Below are 17,358 nucleotides of genomic sequence, written 5' to 3'. Positions count from 1 at the left end.
CAAAACAAAATCGTATAAAGTGATAGTGCTAGTAGTGCCTAGTTTATATTATACAATATACAACTGTCCTAAGTTCATACACGGATACACAGTTCAATACATATCACTTGCTCTACTTACGTCCCCAAGGATTCTTTTGGTCTACACCACCCCTTTCTCTTTCGAGCAGCCGATCAAATTCATTCTGTGCCTGTTCCTTGGCAACGGCCCTTTCCTCGTCCGATTTACTAAAGGAAAAGCTGTCAGCGGAGCTACCGGCATCCTGACTGCCCCAACCAGACTGCGACCGCGGCTGTGATTCAGTTTGAGAACGGGCTGCCCAAGACCGAGACTGGTTATCAGATTGCTGCTGCTGTCGAGGACCACCCTGTGAGGACTGTTGTCGAACGCGGTCCCATGCAGAGCCTGAAGGAGCAGAGACTGGCTGTCTACGAGCAGTTGCAGCGACGGGCGATGCATCATCATCGTCTATGACACTCCAATCATCATTGTGTGGCTGCTGATTCTGTTGCGTAGTGCTGGAGGCATGGGCCTTGTCCCAGGATTGCGTGGGAGCAGATTGATATGACTGATATAACTGATACTTGCTCTCTGAGCTGGCGTTGTTCGAATCGTTACTGGCCCAAGGATCCTCCTCTCCACCCCTATGGGGGTCTTTGCCTGTGAAAGCAGTCTTTGAAATGCTAGGATTTGACATGACCTGCTCAATACGCTGGTTTGCATCTTTGGTGAACTGTTTTAACCTTGGGTCGTGGGACATGGTAGTTTCAGACCTGATAAAATTGACAGCTCGAAAGGCGGGCTCAACCATGAGCATCGTGACGCCAACGTAGGCAGTGAACCGGAGCGTGTGCCATGTAAACCGAGGATAGGGGCCCTTGATCTTCTTGTTGGTGAATATGCTGGTAGCCTCATTGGGGTTGAATCTGCCACCAAGCTTAGGTTTATAAAAGGGGAATTGCCATGTGCGGCGTCCACGATAGGTCATGTATCCAGCGAGTGCAATGCTGAACCATTTCAAACTGGCGTTGGTATGGATGTTGTCGAGGGTGTATTCGGCGATGGCCTTTGCTTCTTCGTCCTCAAGATCTCGGCCGAGTGTAGCAGCAAAACCAGAGACTCGCGAAGTCGCAACTAGGAGGTTCCAATCGCGACGGTATCCGATGATTGAGGCGTACAGTGGGGGAGAGTAGTCGTGAAACGATCGAGTGACCTGCTCTCTTACGCGGGGTTCATATTGATTGCGCTGGGAGAGTACAGCTTGGCGCCATTCCTCCATGGAGTTTTTGTACTGTTCTTTCGATTGGGCCGGCCCAGGGCCATTGGGTTGAGGGTTCATCGCCATTATGTACAGGGAGCCAGGCCTCGGGTGGACGTTGCGAATTGACAATTCAATGTCAGTGAAAGATCGTCAAATGCGGGATGGAATTGGTGGGCCCTTCTAAAAATGGTGACGCAGAGAAGCTCGGTCCACTGACGCACATGCTGTCCACTTCTTAGTACCTAGCTTTAGCTGGTCCCTGTGCTTAGCTGGGATATGAGCTACCATGGACCTGCATTCTTGCAGCCAGAGCACGTGATTTGGCAACAACAGCTTACAAGGGATACCGCGATCGCGACGCGTCCAGGTCTCAAGGTTCCAGAAAAAATGCCCGTTAAAAGCATAAGGGATGAAATTATTAGGTCATCTTATGCCATTTAGACCACACTCTTTAGGCTATTTATTTCTGTACCCTAAAACCTGGGGGGACAGTTTTTCTGCTACCCAGTAACAGTCGGTCATTAAACGCGTACCATTCCCCTACTCAATTCAAATGTCCCACTATCATCGTGCTTGACCAGATTGAAAACCTCACATTTTCAAACTCCGCAAAGTAATGACTTTCCAAAAATCCTTCTCAGATCAGGCGGGCCGAAATAAGGTACGTAACAAAACTGACCATTTGGCCATACCTAGGTACCTACCTACCTACCTACCTAGGTACTCAGTAGCTAATTAATACCTGCCCGTTGTAGCGCTCTCCATGGCAGCGATCCAGGAGTAACCCCGTGCCCGGGCCCAGGACTCCTCTCCAGCCAGTATCTGAGGTCACCAAGAATAAGCTCAATAGATTTCAATATCACCCCAAACCCGGCGGCGAATCTGTACCAGAGGACGTGGAGAATGAACAAAACACAACAAAAACCCGAGCTACCGATATGACGACCACGCCTGCCACCCGATTGACTTGGCGAGACCTAATGGAGAAGGGGGAAGGCGCTGATGAGATTGCTTCGCCAAACGAGCGACTACTTTGGGACAACAGACAGGACAATCCTTATTTGAACGCACTGTCTCCCATGTTGACTCGTAAAGGAAGGAAACGCGCCAGAAGCTCGTCACCCGTGTCGTCGCCCATTGCGGAAAAGCCAAATACACCTTCAGTCAACGTCAAAAAGCTCGCACAGGCCCTCAAGTCGCCACACGCAGACCCAACGTTAGAGCTCTGGGATCGATACTCCCTGAATGGAACCGATACTGCAGACACCCCCCTCGGACTAGCAAATCCAACACTGGCGCAACTAATAGTATCGTCTTCGCCAAGGCCGAATAGACCAGCGGCCGGTGAAGCCAGTCTGCGACGAACGATCAGTTGCGGGCTGAACTGGCCAAAGAGGAGAAGAACAGAAAGATCGACTTCGGGACTGAGCAGCGAGAAGGAAGAGCTTGAGGCTTCGAAATCTTCATTGGTAACGGCATTGCTCGACACGGTGACTAGTAGCATCAACGGGCAGAGCGAGGAGACCCAAGATACACCAGAATCTCCATCTCCTAAGAAGAGACGGGTATGCGCTACTAGTAGTGGCTCTCCAGTCCAGCTAAAACCCCAACCTAGACCTCAACCTCAAATACTGCCGCCACCTATGCAAGCCCCTGAGCAGAGGCAAGGTCGATCACCGACCCCGATCAAGGTCACGGGGCCTGCTGCTTCCTCGGACTACGGGGATGATGAGTTTGATGATGAGTTTGATGATGACACAATAATGCAGCTGGAAGCGAGCATGACCGCGACCCAAACGGAAATGGAACCTCAGCCTAAGGCAGCGACGCCTAAAAACACACTACAGGGCGAGGTCGACGATAAATTGGACGAATTTGAGGACTTGGATGATGACATCTTTAACGAAGCAGAAGACTTCATAACAACCGATTCGCAACAGGTGCCCCAAGCCCTCACAACTAAAACCGACGATCTGGACGAGGATTTCGGCGATGTCTTTGAAGAGGACTTTGATTTCGAAGCCGTGGAATTGGCTGCAACGCAAGCAGCGCAAAATTGCTCTGGAGACGTACGTCGCACAACCTAGGATAGGATCGCCGACCATATGCTAAGTGACAGGTAGAGCCGGAAACCCAAAACAATCCAACGATACCTGGTTACGAATGTTTTAGAGGACGAACACACGGATCAGTACGGAAACGCACGGCCGGAAAAGGTAGGACAGTCGGCGGCTGTATTCGAGCATTGCTAATGGAGACTTTAGATCCTTCTCATCCAGGCTGACAACTCGAAAGATATCAAGACAGTTCATTTAAGGGGGTCGTGGTTTGATACACCAGCTCATGCAGATGCCTATGTCCATGTTATAGGCGACTTTACTGCAAGAGGCCAATGCGTTGTCGACGATGCGCAGAACCTTCTCATTTTACATCCCGATCAACTTATATCCGCCACGGTAGTTGCTGATTCTTTTGGATGCATGCGCCGCGCCGTGCTTCAAGATCGAGTCAAGGCTACAAGCCCACCAACACCACCACTTATTTATGGAACTATGCTACACGAAATATTTCAGGAGGCACTTCTTGCTAACCAGTGGGATTTGCCGTTCCTTTGCAGGGTCATTGAACGGATCACAGAAAAGCATGTCGAAGATCTTTACACCATCAAAGTCGGCATACCGTCTGCCAGGGAGCACTTGCAGTCGAAGATGACCGAGCTGAGCTACTGGGCTGGCTCCTTCGTCTCTTCGCAAGCCAAACCTGATGCAGTGGTGGAAGACCGGAACGGAAAGAAGGCCAACATGGCTGTTACCAAGCTTCTAGACGTTGAGGAACATGTCTGGTCTCCGATGTACGGGCTGAAGGGCAATATCGATGCGACTGTTGAAGTTGCGATGCAAGATGGAAAGAATGTTCGCACCTTGACTGTGCCATTTGAGGTAAAAACTGGCAAGCACGCAAACAGCAACCATATGGCACAGACAGCACTCTACACACTGCTCTTGTCAGATCGATACGACATTGAGATCGCGTATGGCATTCTCTACTACATGGAAACGTCAAAAACAATGCGCATCCCTGCAATTCGACATGAGCTCCGACATATGATTATGCAACGAAACCAGCTGGCATGCTACGTCCGTGAGCGAAGCGTTCAGTTGCCGCCAATGCTCAAGAGTAAGCATATGTGTGGCAAATGCTACGCAAAGACATCATGCTTCATCTACCACCGACTGGCCGATGACGGCGATGGCGAGTCAAGTGGAATGCATGAGAAATTCGACGAGCTCGTCAAACACTTAACCCCCCATCATCAACAATTTTTTATTAAATGGGAGAACTTACTTACCAAGGAAGAAAAGGAGAGCCAGAAAACCAAGAGAGAACTGTGGACGATGACTAGCGTTGAGCGTGAAAAGAAGTCGCGGTGCTTTGCCGATGTTATTATTGAAGAGGGATCAGCTTCAGTCGACACGGACAACCCCAAGATCAATCGTTATCACTATACCTTTATCAAACGAAACCCGATAACCGGGTTTTCGTTTCTCGAGTCTGAGCTGACGGTGGGAGAGCCGATTGTGGTTTCTGACGAGGATGGCCACTTTGCCTTGGCCATTGGCTACGTTACGGCAGTTAAGAGACAGCGAATTAGTGTCGCGGTTGACAGACGTCTTCACAATGCTCGAATTCGACAACATGGGTTTGATGAGGTCGACAATCAGGTCTTTGCCAGTATCATGGACGTCGCCCATGAGGGTGCAACCCAGGATGAAAGTACGGGCAAGATTAAAGAGGCCCCTATCAGATACCGACTCGACCAGGACGAGTTTAGCAATGGGATGGCAACTGTTCGAAACAATCTCGTGCAGATGATGGCAGACGACGTTTTTGGGGCAAGACAAATTCGACGACTCATAGTTGACCTGGAGGCTCCCAGATTCAAGGCAGCTCCAACTCAGTACACCATGTCGGATCGAGACAACCTCAATGTTGACCAGCGTCGAGCTATCGAGAAGGTCATGAGTGCTCAGGACTACGCACTTGTTCTTGGAATGCCGGGTACTGGAAAAACAACAACCATTGCTCACATCATTCAGGCTCTGACGTCCCAAGGGAAGAGTGTGCTTCTTACTTCACACACTCACACGGCCGTCGACAACATTCTGCTTAAACTCAAGTCGGACAAGATACCTATTCTTCGTCTTGGTGCCCCCGCCAAGGTGCACCCTCAAGTTCAGGAGTTTGCTACTCTTGCCGGCCATCCGATGAAGTCGTTTGAAGAAATCAAGGAAGCCTGGCACGGAACACCGATTGTTGCTACGACATGTCTCGGTATTAACCACCCCATCTTCCATGAGCGGACATTCGACTACTGCATTGTGGACGAGGCCTCTCAGATTACCCTTCCCATTTGCGCTGGCCCCATCAGGATGGCTCGTACCTTTGTTCTCGTTGGCGATCACAACCAATTGCCCCCCGTGGTGAAGAACGAAGAGGCGCGTGAGGGTGGTCTCGATGTCAGCCTGTTCAAGCTCTTATCCGACACTCATCCCGAGTCGGTCGTCAACCTGGAACACCAGTATCGTATGTGCGAAGATATCATGACTCTTAGCAACACGTTAATCTACGAAGGCAAGCTTCGGTGCGGCACAGAACAACTCAAAAAGAAGAAACTTCACATCCCGCGCATGGACGCCCTGGTGCAGCGGCACTACGATGCATCGACCATTCACGCGGCAATGCCTAGATCGTTCTGTCCCGCGCCTGGCCCCGACCGATGCTGGCTATATGACCTTCTTGACAGTGAAGCTCGGGTACGTTTCATTAACACCGATACCATCCAGCCACCTGTACGCGAAGAAGCCCAGGGCAAACGTATCGTCAACTCAGCTGAAGTCCGCATCGTCTCTCAGCTTGTTGAAAGTTTATTGACGATTGGAATTCCGGACACAGAGATTGGTGTTATGACACATTATCGAGCGCAGCTATTTATGCTGAAAGACAGGCTCAAAGCATTCTCTGGAGTGGAGATGCATACAACAGACCGTTTTCAAGGTCGGGACAAGGAAGTTATAGTCCTTAGTCTGGTACGAAGCAACGAAGCTTGTAATATTGGAGACTTATTGAAGGATTGGAGACGAATTAATGTGGCTTTCACACGAGCAAAGACGAAGCTGCTCGTCGTGGGAAGCAAATCGACGCTCAAGGGTAGCGGCAGCGACAGCATGCTGAGCCAATTCATCTCTCTAATGGAGGATCGAAATTGGATTTATGAAATGCCTGCAAATGCTTTGGAGAATCATTTTTTTGAGGACTTTGGCACACAAATTACGACCGCAGGTGCTACGCAAAAGACAAAGTCACCAAAGAGGAAAGCCGTTGGAAAGGAGAATAGGAGACATTCACCGAAAAGTGCCAGGATTAGTGGCAAGGCGTTGTTAAAGGGCAAACTCATCACGAGGGATATTTTAAACGACATGACTGATGGCGCATACGTTTGATTACCGGGCTGTCATAGCATGGCATGAATAGGATACAGTTAAGATAGAATCAATTAAGCCGCTCAGGCAATACATCAGTATCTTCATCATAATATTCCAAGTGCTTTTTGCCCTCGAACCTGTTGCTTGTTAATACTGACCACGAGCGCACAGGAACTTGACTTACCGTTTCTCTCCCATTATAAGTTTTGTAAACTGTTCCAGTTCTTCCAATTGGGCAACGCAGCCTGTAAGACTCTCATTGTATGAGTAGCTGTATATGTCACTCCATGTCTTTTGCCTCTCGAGTTCCCGGTATTCCGCCTTCTCTTCCATCTCTTTGGCGACCTCGACAGTCCTGTGGAGGAGTTTCTTTCTTGCTGCAGCGGCACTCGGAAGGTAGCGCTGAGATAATCGTTAGCTAATGGTATCAACAGTGCTTGCGAAACTACTCACAGGAACTTTCTTTTGATGCTTCAGAGCACCAGAGAGTGTGTATAAATTGCTGAGAATGGCAGCCACTGCATCTCGCCGGTACGTGAAAAGCATCTCAGCAGCAACGGGGTTATCGCGGATGTAGTTTGGGTTGTAGAAGAGAGCAGACTGCCGGACGGCGATGAGATACTCAAAAAAGCGCTCACAGGAAGCGGCAAGACATGAGTAAGGAACAGGATCAAAGGGACCACGAAGACGAATTTCGTGGCGTGTCATGACGAGGAGCTGTCGGATTCTAACGAAACCCTCGCGCATTCGACTTTCAAGCATCTCCGACCTCCTTATATCTTCAGGAGTTGGATCCTTTCCTTCGTCAAAGTAGACGTAGTTTGCGACGACATCTTGATGGTCAGCAGGGTCGGTTGAAAGGGGGAATGTACTCACTTCTGTACATTATACTCATGTAATATATCATTGAAGACAGTGCCCCTCGGAGTTCGTGTCTGGCAACAAAGGGCCAAAGTATCCAGTTCACTATGATGGGTGCTATTGTTCCGACTAAGAAGGCGACGCCCTTGTGGACTCCTAATAATGTTACAGATGCGTCGGCCGAATGGTTTCGTAAACTGAGAGATATGACGGTGAATGAAAGGCAGCCGATAAGACCGGATCGCTGGGATTTGTTAGCAAAAGTCTCAAAGCAGTAGAACCAACGTACCGGGTGCTTGCTCTGTGTAAAGCGATACATCATAGGAATCATGTAGATAGCAGAAAACACAGCCAATACATATGGGTTCCCACGACTAGCGGCGTGAGCTGCACCACTCCATACAGCGCCAAGGATAGCTATAGAAGCACGAGTGAAGAAGTCCTGAACATTGCCACCCACACGCGGATGCATCGTGATCCAGCCTAAACAAGCAGCCCACCACGCCTCGTGGGCGTTCCACCACCCCGTCTCAGTGCCCAGCCAACCAGGAAGAGCAAGAACTAAAATTAGGAGGGCAACCTTCAATGCGTATTTGCTTTCGATGTCCTGTAAACGGCGAAGGACTAGCCACACTCTATAACGTAGCTTCTTCTTGCCTGGTACATCAAAGGTAATATCGTCATTCTTTCCTTCAGTAAGTGAGCGGAAATTGAGATTATGTGGGCGCCCTTCATTCGCGTTCGTCAAGCTGATGAGGTTTCTGATCTCTTTAAACGTCGCCTTGTACATACCAGCCGTAACACCGCCTCGGTCGTGCCTTACCTGGGCGTTCGTTCTGTACAAGGCTTTGGCAGGGGGGTAAGTTGGGAGATTGATGCGTGTATGGTTGGAGTGAGACCGCATATCATGAACATGAGTCATGAGTTGAACGACAGTTGCTGCTGTCTCACGAGCGTGTCTTGCAAAGACAAAAAGCTCTACAGCCTGGCCATGTTCTTCATACGTATCTGGCCTGTCATTGGATGCCAAGAGTCGTGCTTCTGCAGCGTCAAAGGCTTCAAGGGCTTCTTTCATACGAAGTTGAATAGGGACAATGTCTGAGGAGATATCTGCAGAAGGGCCGATTTCTTTGCGCCAGCCAGTCAAGTCCATCAGCGCAGCATGGCATCTGCTTACAGCCTCCGCCATACAAGCCATGACTTCCTTGGTAGGACTTGAGAGAGCCTGTGCTATTTTGCGTCCGGAGTCCTCGTAAGGTATTTCATCCCCCAAACCGTCTGCAACAGTGATACCAACAGGGCTATCCAACTCCTCAAAGAGATCCGTGTCTGTTCTCATGGAGAGAAGGGCTCGAACCACACCTTGTACCGCATTGCGCAATTCCCGGACATCCATTGGGCGGAAACGGGTGATAGTGAGGTCAATCCGCATGTCTCGGTATGCGAGAGATACCTCCATAAACGCTTTTGCTAGGCGTCTCTTTGCTCTTATATCCTTTGGGCGAGGGATGACGAGGGATTCCTATAACGAGATATAAGCAAACGGTCATGAAAGGGAGGCAGATGGTACTTACTTGCATGGTTTTGAACGACTTATCGAGAGCAATTGCCAAAGAATGGTTACCGGCGTCAGGGAAAACGAGGCAATTAACAGCCAAAGCAACAGCTTGTCCCAAGGCCCAAGGGATTGCATAGCTCCAAAGTTTCTGCCATTTGATTTCACCACTTTGTGTCTCGGCTAATGTTGTAAAAGTGAGGGCTATGCCTGCGCAGAGAGTAGGTTGATAGAGACGAATAAGAAACGCGCGCAGGAATGCGATGCTAGCAAAGAGGACGATAGAAAAGGCCGCCAGGATCCATCCATAACCCTCACGAGCATCACTAGTTGATACGGATAGCAAGAGACCAACAGCGCCCCAGCCTAGGCCAACAGCAGTGCCAATAATCGTCAATACCGCGCCATCCAGTTGCGAACCAAAGCTACGGCCTGGATGGTTGATAATGACAGACACGGCCATGATGTAGTCATATCGACCGAGCCAGTTATGGACTGGCTGAACAAGACAGAGTGTATACACAATAAAGAAGGCGAGAAACGACTTTATAAGTTCAATGCCAGCTCTTGTGGTTGCAACTCTGTGTGCGACTGATATTAGCTCATGAAGCTGCCTTGGTAGAAAATGCTTTGCAGACAAGGGATGGCTTTTGTCGAATGCCTTTGGCAGGGTCGCCTTGGCGATTTCAGCAACCAAGTCGGGGTCTAATGGTTTTGGCGTCAAGAATAGAGCATCGAAGAAGCCATCGCGAAGCTCTTGGACGCCATATGTCTCCATATTAATACGGTCATCCGAAATTATCTCGTCGATCTGCATGATGCTGTAAGTCGAGGATCTCCTAGAACCGAAGCTTGGCCGAGTGAGGTGAACTTGGTCTTGATCATTATCTTGATCTTGGTCCTGATATCGATCTTGATCTTGATATCGTCCTTGACTGGACAAGGGATGTAATCTTGGTTGATGGTCTAATGTTACGTCTAGCCCGCTCGGGTTTAGACTTGGATCACCAACCACGGGTGATTCGGCAGTTGTTTGACTGCCATTAGAATGAAATCCCGTGATCGGAGGAGATTGTCTGTCTCGTTCCATGTTGATGATTTCTGAACGAGTCTTAATAGTTATTCTTCATCTTGGTCGCAGTGATTGTCTCGCCAGAGTCATACATTGAGTGTCTTCGCGTACGGATAGCTCCCCAGATATATGCATTCAGTGAGAGTAATCAACGATATATAGCTCAGCCAGCTGAAGCTATGAATGAATGTTGTTGATTTATTTATACGCGTCTTGGCGATTCCAGGAATGCCTGATTGCGGTAGGGATTCTGATTATTAGGTGTTGTGAAACCCGAATATATATGGGAAAGACATGAGAATGTGAATATGAACACGCTTGCAGCAATGATGCTAAAAAATCAAAACAAGAAAACGATTTGAATAATGAACTGAGTCGTTCGTTGTCTCTCGTATGATGTAGGAAGCAACTCAAGCGGAACATCCCTTGTTTTGGGCATCAACGATGGAAGTCAAGGACGTGCATCACTATTGCCAAGGAACAGCCAAAGTTAATCAATGCAACGCATTAAAATTTCGACAAAAAAATACGGAAATAAAACAACGTAGTATCTTTACATATCTTTCACGGGTTTCTTCTTTTAAATCATTCAATATTTTGTTAACATTTTGAGGTAAAGTGGGATGTAGGTAGATATGGGTTGTAGTTGAGTATGTTCTTCTACCAATTGACCCTCAATTGAACGAATTCCCGAGAATAGAAACAATGCATACTCTACTACAAAGAGTAAAGATAAAATTCATGATAAATTTAGCAATGATTGAATATGTTGAGTTATCATTCCTCCATTTGTCCGTCAATGAGAAGCACTATCCTCAGGGTATCAGAAAAATTGGCCGCTGAGAACATAAGGACTAAAATTATTAGGTCATTTAATGCTGCTTAGACTATAGTCTTTAGGCTATTTATTTTTGTATCCTAAGACCTAGGAGGTCAACTTTTCTGCTACCCAGTTGACTAACAGGGATAATGACTCGTGTCACGTGAGCCTATCAAATCGGACTTCAGCAATTAGTCTATCTAGGTGCTGTACGAATCCGTTCAGAGCAAACAAGCCAGCGTCAAGCTCAACAACGTCACTCGGCCATTGAACCACCGCCCGCCATCCCATCGCTCAACCTCACCCGATATCTCGACGATAAATCATGGCCCTCATCCGCGCTGCTGTCGCGCCCCTGCGCGCCGCACGCTGCCTTCGACAGCCCCTCTCCTCCAGAGGCTTCTCCGTGTCCGCCCGACGACAAGGAGGTGGTGGCTCGCACCAATTCGACCCTCCCACCGGTTGGCTTTGGGGTGTTAAGCCTGGCGAGAAGGCTGAGCCCGAGGGCTGGGAGTGGCCTACCTATATCCTTCTCGGAAGCCTTGCCGCCACTGCTGTAGCGCTCGCCTTCAAGCCTGATACTACGTGAGTGATTTGCGCTCCGAGGATATAAGCTGTAATCGGAGAGTCACAATCTCTCAAGAGCAAAATCCTGGCCGGGGTGTGTTGCAGGGATTGTACTAACAGTCACACAGTGTTTCTACCTGGGCCCTCGAGGAGGCACGAAGAAGGTTAGAGGAGGAGGGAGTTCTGCCCGACCCATCCAAGCAGGGCAAGAAGAACTAAGCCGAAGATTTTGACATACGAAGAGTGAAAGTTGGTCAATTGTACATGTTATTTGCATTTGAAGAATGGTATTGCTAGACGTGCTGGGGTTCTGCCGTCTAAAACGGGTCTGTGACATAACCTCGGACTTTCTTTAGCATTGCTGATTGTAAGCCTTAACAAGCAATTGTGGCAAAGCAAATATTTGATGTTTCTTTTCTTGTGAGCGTAATTATTTTGATTCCGATTTGTCTATTCCCAGCCGCTATATAACGCCGTACACATAATCATCACCTTAGATAGTGTAGCTCCACTCGTGCTCCTCATCACCATACTGGATGGCTTCGATCCAATTCTTCATCTGGAGAGCAATCTCACCAGACTCTTCGACCTCAGATAGACCGCAGTCAACGAGCTTTCCCTTCCATGAGATGGATCGGACAGGGCTGACAATGGCAGCTGTTCCGGTACCAAAGGCCTCGAGCAGACGGCCCTCATCCGCAGCCTCAGCAAGCTCCTTCATGGTATACTTGCGCTCGGTGATCTTCCAGCCCTGAGGAATAAGGCGCTCGCGAGCAAGAGCCAGGACAGAGTCACGAGTGACACCCTCAAGAATAGTGCCATCGAGGGGAGCGGTGATGAGCTCCTTCTGGCCAGTTTCCTTGTTCTTGAGAGCGACAAACATGTTCATGGTGCCGACCTCAGTAACAAACTCTTCCTCGCCAAACAGCCAGAGATTCTGTTGGAAACCACGGCTGGCGGCCTGGAGCTGAGGGAGGATACAGGGCGCATAGTTGGCGCCCAGCTTCTTGTCACCAACACCACCGGGCCAAGCACGGACAGCATAGTCAGTGGCCTCGAGAGAAACAGCCTTGAAGCCGGTAGGGTAGTAAGGACCAACGGGCGAGGCAATGCAGTAAAGAAGAGCAGATCCAGGAGGGCCAACGCCGAGTGTCTTTTGGGTTCCAATCATGGTAGGGCGGAGGTAGAGTGAGTATCCGCGCTGGTCGGGAATGAAGCGAGAGTCAAGGTTGACGAGCTTGGAGATGAGCTGGGCGAACTCGGCTGGCTCGAAAGTAGGAAGTGCGATACGAGCAGCCGATTTGTTGAGTCGAGCCATGTTCATGTCGGGTCGGAAGAGTCGCACTTTGCCGTTCTTGTCCTTGTAGGCCTTCATGCCCTCGAAGCACTCAAAGGCGTAATGGAAGACACATGTCGCAGGGTCGAGAGAGAGGTTCTGGTAGGGTGTGATCTTGGGCTCCAGCCATCCTTTGTCCTGATTCCATTCGATCGCAAGCATGTGGTCTGTCAAATTTTTAGCAAGTGTAACCAGCGCAATTCCGTGGTGGACAGGGGATGATATTTACCTGTGAACTCCTTTCCAAACACCAAGGTCTCGGGCTTGCTGAGAGTCTTGTGGTTCCCTGTCTTCTGAATGGTGAGTTTTGAAGCATCTAGGCCCATGTGCTGTGCGGACGAGGCGGCCTCAGCCTTGATGCTGAAGCGTTGCGCCTGGCACAACGGTCTGAAGCTCGACAAGCGAGCACTCCGTAGAGCGGAGCGAGCAAGCATAGGTCTCATCATTGGTGCACTTTCGGAAATCAATTGGCAGTAAAGAGCCGGGACGGTGCAAGAAAAGGCTGAAGCCAAACAAAGACAAAAGGACAGAATATTTTAAAATGAGGTGCGATATTCTAGAGGGTCCAGACGAGGTGGGATATCAACTTAAGTACTAGGCCTAGCAGCATTAGGTTGTCTACGATCGGAGATGTATCGGAGCTCGATGATGCCAATGAATTGGAAATCGACTAACTCTAGAGGTTCGCTACAAAGTGCGCCCGAGGTACTTTGCAGTGACAGCCGTTTCCAGGCGTTGTCAGCCGTCTCGGGCCGTACACATGAGTCCTCCTATAAGTCACTTAAGCTTCCGTAAACGCAGCGCTTCAAGAGCCCCATCAGCTTAGCGACGACAGGGGGGTTTGAGCTGACCCGGAAGGGTTACAGCACGTACATACAGCACTAGTAGATGCCCGCTTAGGTACAAGTTAGACCCATGAGAGCGTTATCAGCTTATCGTGGGGAAACTGCCAGCCCAAAGGCAGAGCTAAAGCTAAACGTAAGGCAAAGGCAAGGTAAGGATACATTTGTCAACTCTATACCCCTACCGACCTACGACGCTTATGGGGAATGCGCGAATCGCGACCAACGTCATCCTAATTCCTCTTACAGCTTAAACGACGATCAATCAGCGGCCTCTTGTTCACCTTTTCACAGCCTACGTCTTTCATTGCGACCCTGAAGCTTGCGGCGATCACGCATTTGCTTTCCACGCCCCCTTAACCCGACTCGAATATTTGCGACCCAATTCATGGAGAGCTGCCACCATGTTCTCCTCGGCCTTTAAGTCCATTTCTGCCACCAACATCACCGGCAATTACTCCATCTCCTCAGCACCGACTTCAACGGCTGGTCCCTGGAAGATCTTCGATGCGAAAAAGAAATCAACTGGAAAACCCTACAGTGTCTTTGTTTTTGACAGGAAGTCGTTAGACAGCCATGGCAACTCGTTGGGCCGCTCCGGCGCTGCCTCCTTCAAAAAGACTGTCGAGGAAGTTGTTGAGCGACTAAAGAAGGAAGCCTCGAGTCTTGCGAAGCTACGACATCCTAGCGTTCTGGAGTTGGTCGAACCCGTGGAGGAGACGAGAGGTGGAGGCTTGCAATTCGTTACAGAATCCGTCACAGCTTCGCTGTCCAGTCTGTTGCAGGATAAGGATGAACAAGAACGAGCTGGAGGACCGGGTGGGAGGTCGAGTCGATACGTGACTGAGGATGCGGATGGAACGAAGAGACGAAGAGAGTTGGAGATCGACGAACTGGAAATTCAAAAGGGTCTGCTTCAAGTTAGCAAAGCGCTCGAATTCTTGCATGAGAATGCAGGTATCGTACACGGAAACCTCACGCCTGATTCGGTTCTCATCAACTCAAAGGCATGTTATTCTGGATGCATATCATAACAACTCAACTAACACGATGCAGTCTGACTGGAAAATCAGTGGATTAGCTTTTGCTAGCCCCCCTGAAGGATCTGACAAGCCGACATCTATCCAAGGGATCAACTTATATGAAGTCCTCAACATGGACCCTCGACTACCCAAGACTGTACAGCTCAATCTCGATTATACCTCTCCTGATTTTGTAGTCGACAATAACCTCAACTCATCTGCTGATATGTTCTCTCTTGGACTTATGGCAGTAGCTTTGTACAACTCGCCTCACAAATCTCCTCTAGAAAGCCACGGCAGTTTGTCTACATACAAGCGATTGTTTTCGAATTCTTCCAGCGTGCCATCTGCCACCAACAACTATCTTTCTTCACGCCCTCTTCCTAGGGAACTCTCCCATGATGTTCTACCTAGACTAATTACAAGGCGGCCTGCTCAACGAATGACGGCGCGCGAGTTTCAGCAAAGCGAGTATTTTGACAATATCTTGGTGTCGACCATTAGATTCTTGGACTCATTCCCTGCCAAGACTGCGAATGAGAAGGCTTCTTTCATGCGAGGTCTCAACAAGGTTTTGCCCTCGTTCCCCAAGTCAGTGATGGAGAAGAAGATTCTACCAGCACTGATAGAAGAGCTTAAGGATCGGGATCTTCTATCACTTATTCTCCAAAACGTTTTCAAGATCCTCGATCTCCTGCCGTCAGCCAAAAGAGCATTCAGCGAAAAGGTTCGGCCGTCTTTGAGGGAGATTTTTGTCGTCAACGCCAAGCAAACACAAGAGAAAGACCCCTCTAGGGACGCTGGTCTCATGGTTGTTCTCGAACATATTTCCTCTGTCTCTAACAATTGCTCTGGAAAGGAGTTTAAAGATGGCAAGTCTCTTTATCTCCATCTAGGTGTATCAATTTTGCGCTAACATCTTTTAGATATGCTCCCTGTCATAATAGCAGCAATCGAATGCCCAACGCACTCAATCGTTGATGCCGCTCTTCGTAGCTTGCCAGTCGTCCTACCGGTTCTCGACTTTAGCACGATTAAGAACGAGTTGTTCCCAGTAATCGCAACTGTTTTTAGCAAGACAAACAGTCTTGCAATCAAGGTCCGCGGTCTGCGAGCATTTGTAATACTTTGCGGTGGAAAGAATGATAACGGCGAGGACGACGGACTCAACGGACTTGAAAATAAGAAGACATCTTCATCAAGCGCTCTGGACAAATACACCATGCAGGAAAAGATCGTCCCGCTGATCCGGGTCATCAAGACAAAGGAGCCCGCTGTTATGATGGCAGCTTTAAACGTAATGAAGGTTGTGGGCTCGGTTGCTGATGCTGATTTTGTGGCAATGGAAATCCTACCTATTCTCTGGAGTATGAGTTTAGGGCCGCTGCTCGACTTGAAGCAGTTCCAAAGCTTCATGGAACTCATCAAGAGTTTGTCTCGAAGGGTTGAGGATGAGCAAACGCGGAAGCTGCAAGAGCTTGGTGGTAACTCGAACGGTAACGCTGCACCAGCTGAGGATTTCATGGCCTTTGGCGGAGTTACTGGCACTACCTTTGATCAGAGCAACGGAGCTACAGAGGACGATTTCGAGAACCTCGTCAAGGGTCGTATGGCAAGTCCCAGGTCTAGCACAGCAACTCCCAGCTGGGACGACCCGGCGAAATCGAAATCGAGTACACCGGCACCCACGTTCTCGTGGTCTACGCCTCCTCCACCTGCAAGCAACACTATACCAAAGCTCGCGCCTCAAAAGGCACCATCTTACAGGACTGTGACACCAGATCTCGGTCGTTTCGAGGCTCTCACGCCGTCGTCTACGCAATTCAGTCAACCAATGCAGCCTACACCGAGCCAGCCTTTTCAACCACCAGCGCAATCACAGCCGATGCAGTCAATGCAATCCATGCAGCCTATGGCGCCACAGAAGCCCTTGTCTACGTCCACCTCCGGAACTTCCATCAACTGGTCGACTGCTACCCAAGCTACGTCAAGCCCATGGGGAGGTTCCTCCGGATTTGGGGCCAGTACATCTACAGGAAATATGGGCGCTTCAATGGCCAGCATGTCACTAAACTCGAACGCGCGACAGCCGTCCTTTACACTTCCTCCGCCGCCAGGCAACACTTCTACTCCTCCTGCCTCTTCGTTCACAATGCCCCCGCCGCCGGCGACGAACTGGGGTGGTATGAGCTCTATGAGCAACCCAACGCCCAACACGTCACAGAACAACACAGGACAAAAGTCTGGATTAGATAAGTATGAGAGTTTGATTTAAGTTTCGGGTTTCCTGGGTAGAATTTTGTTGTTATAGCATGGGGGAAACGGCTTGGTAGAGAATATTTGACTTGAACAGTAAGTCTGGGATATCATGAGTATTGTGGTATTAGCATAGTGAAAGAAATAAAAGTTGGCCGGTAACTACGAGGAGTTGCTGTTGTTGGAATACATCTTGTTGTGCTTAATAGACGTGCATTACTTGTTTAGAAGTGTATATGAGACTGGCCGTATTAACTTTCCACTTCCTTAGATCAGCGAGGAC

The 17,358-nt window shown here is 49.2% G+C and overlaps 6 protein-coding genes across 6 annotated transcripts; 3 read left to right on the top strand and 3 right to left on the bottom strand.

The window, feature by feature from the left end:
• Positions 1-13: 13 nt before the first annotated feature.
• Positions 14-1,407, bottom strand: FGSG_09508 (uncharacterized protein). Its single transcript, XM_011329908.1, has one exon. The coding sequence runs from the start codon at positions 1,337-1,339 to the stop codon at positions 113-115; it is 1,227 nt and encodes a 408-aa protein (XP_011328210.1). The 5' UTR covers positions 1,340-1,407; the 3' UTR covers positions 14-112.
• A 470-nt stretch (positions 1,408-1,877) lies between these two features.
• On the top strand, positions 1,878-6,762 carry FGSG_09509 (uncharacterized protein; the record flags this gene model as incomplete). The annotated part of the gene is made up of 4 exons (XM_011329907.1): positions 1,878-1,922; positions 2,017-3,330; positions 3,385-3,477; positions 3,526-6,762. The coding sequence occupies 4 exons, from the start codon at positions 1,878-1,880 to the stop codon at positions 6,760-6,762; spliced, it is 4,689 nt and encodes a 1,562-aa protein (XP_011328209.1).
• Positions 6,763-6,924: 162 nt separating this feature from the next.
• On the bottom strand, positions 6,925-10,250 carry FGSG_09510 (uncharacterized protein; the record flags this gene model as incomplete). Its single annotated transcript, XM_011329906.1, has 6 exons — positions 6,925-7,146; positions 7,198-7,577; positions 7,621-7,849; positions 7,895-8,262; positions 8,398-9,127; positions 9,180-10,250. 6 exons carry the CDS (start codon positions 10,248-10,250, stop codon positions 6,925-6,927), a joined length of 3,000 nt encoding a protein of 999 aa, XP_011328208.1.
• A 1,031-nt stretch (positions 10,251-11,281) lies between these two features.
• On the top strand, positions 11,282-12,044 carry FGSG_09511 (uncharacterized protein). Its single transcript, XM_011329905.1, has 2 exons — positions 11,282-11,637; positions 11,748-12,044. The coding sequence occupies exons 1-2, from the start codon at positions 11,378-11,380 to the stop codon at positions 11,836-11,838; spliced, it is 351 nt and encodes a 116-aa protein (XP_011328207.1). The 5' UTR covers positions 11,282-11,377; the 3' UTR covers positions 11,839-12,044.
• On the bottom strand, positions 12,042-13,469 carry FGSG_09512 (branched-chain-amino-acid aminotransferase). Its single transcript, XM_011329904.1, has 2 exons — positions 13,185-13,469; positions 12,042-13,122 (listed from the first exon to the last, which is right to left on the bottom strand). Exons 1-2 carry the CDS (start codon positions 13,399-13,401, stop codon positions 12,113-12,115), a joined length of 1,227 nt encoding a protein of 408 aa, XP_011328206.1. The 5' UTR covers positions 13,402-13,469; the 3' UTR covers positions 12,042-12,112.
• Positions 13,470-14,201: 732 nt separating this feature from the next.
• FGSG_09513 (uncharacterized protein) lies at positions 14,202-17,094 on the top strand (the record flags this gene model as incomplete). The annotated part of the gene is made up of 3 exons (XM_011329903.1): positions 14,202-14,786; positions 14,854-15,715; positions 15,746-17,094. 3 exons carry the CDS (start codon positions 14,202-14,204, stop codon positions 17,092-17,094), a joined length of 2,796 nt encoding a protein of 931 aa, XP_011328205.1.
• Positions 17,095-17,358: the final 264 nt, after the last annotated feature.

The sequence above is a fragment of the Fusarium graminearum genome, chromosome 4, assembly GCF_000240135.3.
Source record: "Fusarium graminearum PH-1 chromosome 4, whole genome shotgun sequence".
Lineage (NCBI taxonomy): Eukaryota > Fungi > Ascomycota > Sordariomycetes > Hypocreales > Nectriaceae > Fusarium > Fusarium graminearum.
This window is presented reverse-complemented; position numbering and strand designations above follow the sequence as displayed.

What these genes read in the sequence shown, in the direction of transcription:
- FGSG_09508 (XM_011329908.1), bottom strand. Translation starts at nt 1,339, where the DNA reads ATGAACCCTCAACCCAATGGCCCTGGGCCGGCCCAATCGAAAGAACAG.
- FGSG_09511 (XM_011329905.1), top strand. Translation starts at nt 11,378, where the DNA reads ATGGCCCTCATCCGCGCTGCTGTCGCGCCCCTGCGCGCCGCACGCTGC. An exon ending in GCCTTCAAGCCTGATACTAC is followed by an intron (nt 11,638 to 11,747) that starts GTGAGTGATTTG and finishes ACAGTCACACAG; the next exon opens with TGTTTCTACCTGGGCCCTCG.
- FGSG_09512 (XM_011329904.1), bottom strand. Translation starts at nt 13,401, where the DNA reads ATGATGAGACCTATGCTTGCTCGCTCCGCTCTACGGAGTGCTCGCTTG. An exon ending in GTTTGGAAAGGAGTTCACAG is followed by an intron (nt 13,123 to 13,184) that starts GTAAATATCATC and finishes AAAATTTGACAG; the next exon opens with ACCACATGCTTGCGATCGAA.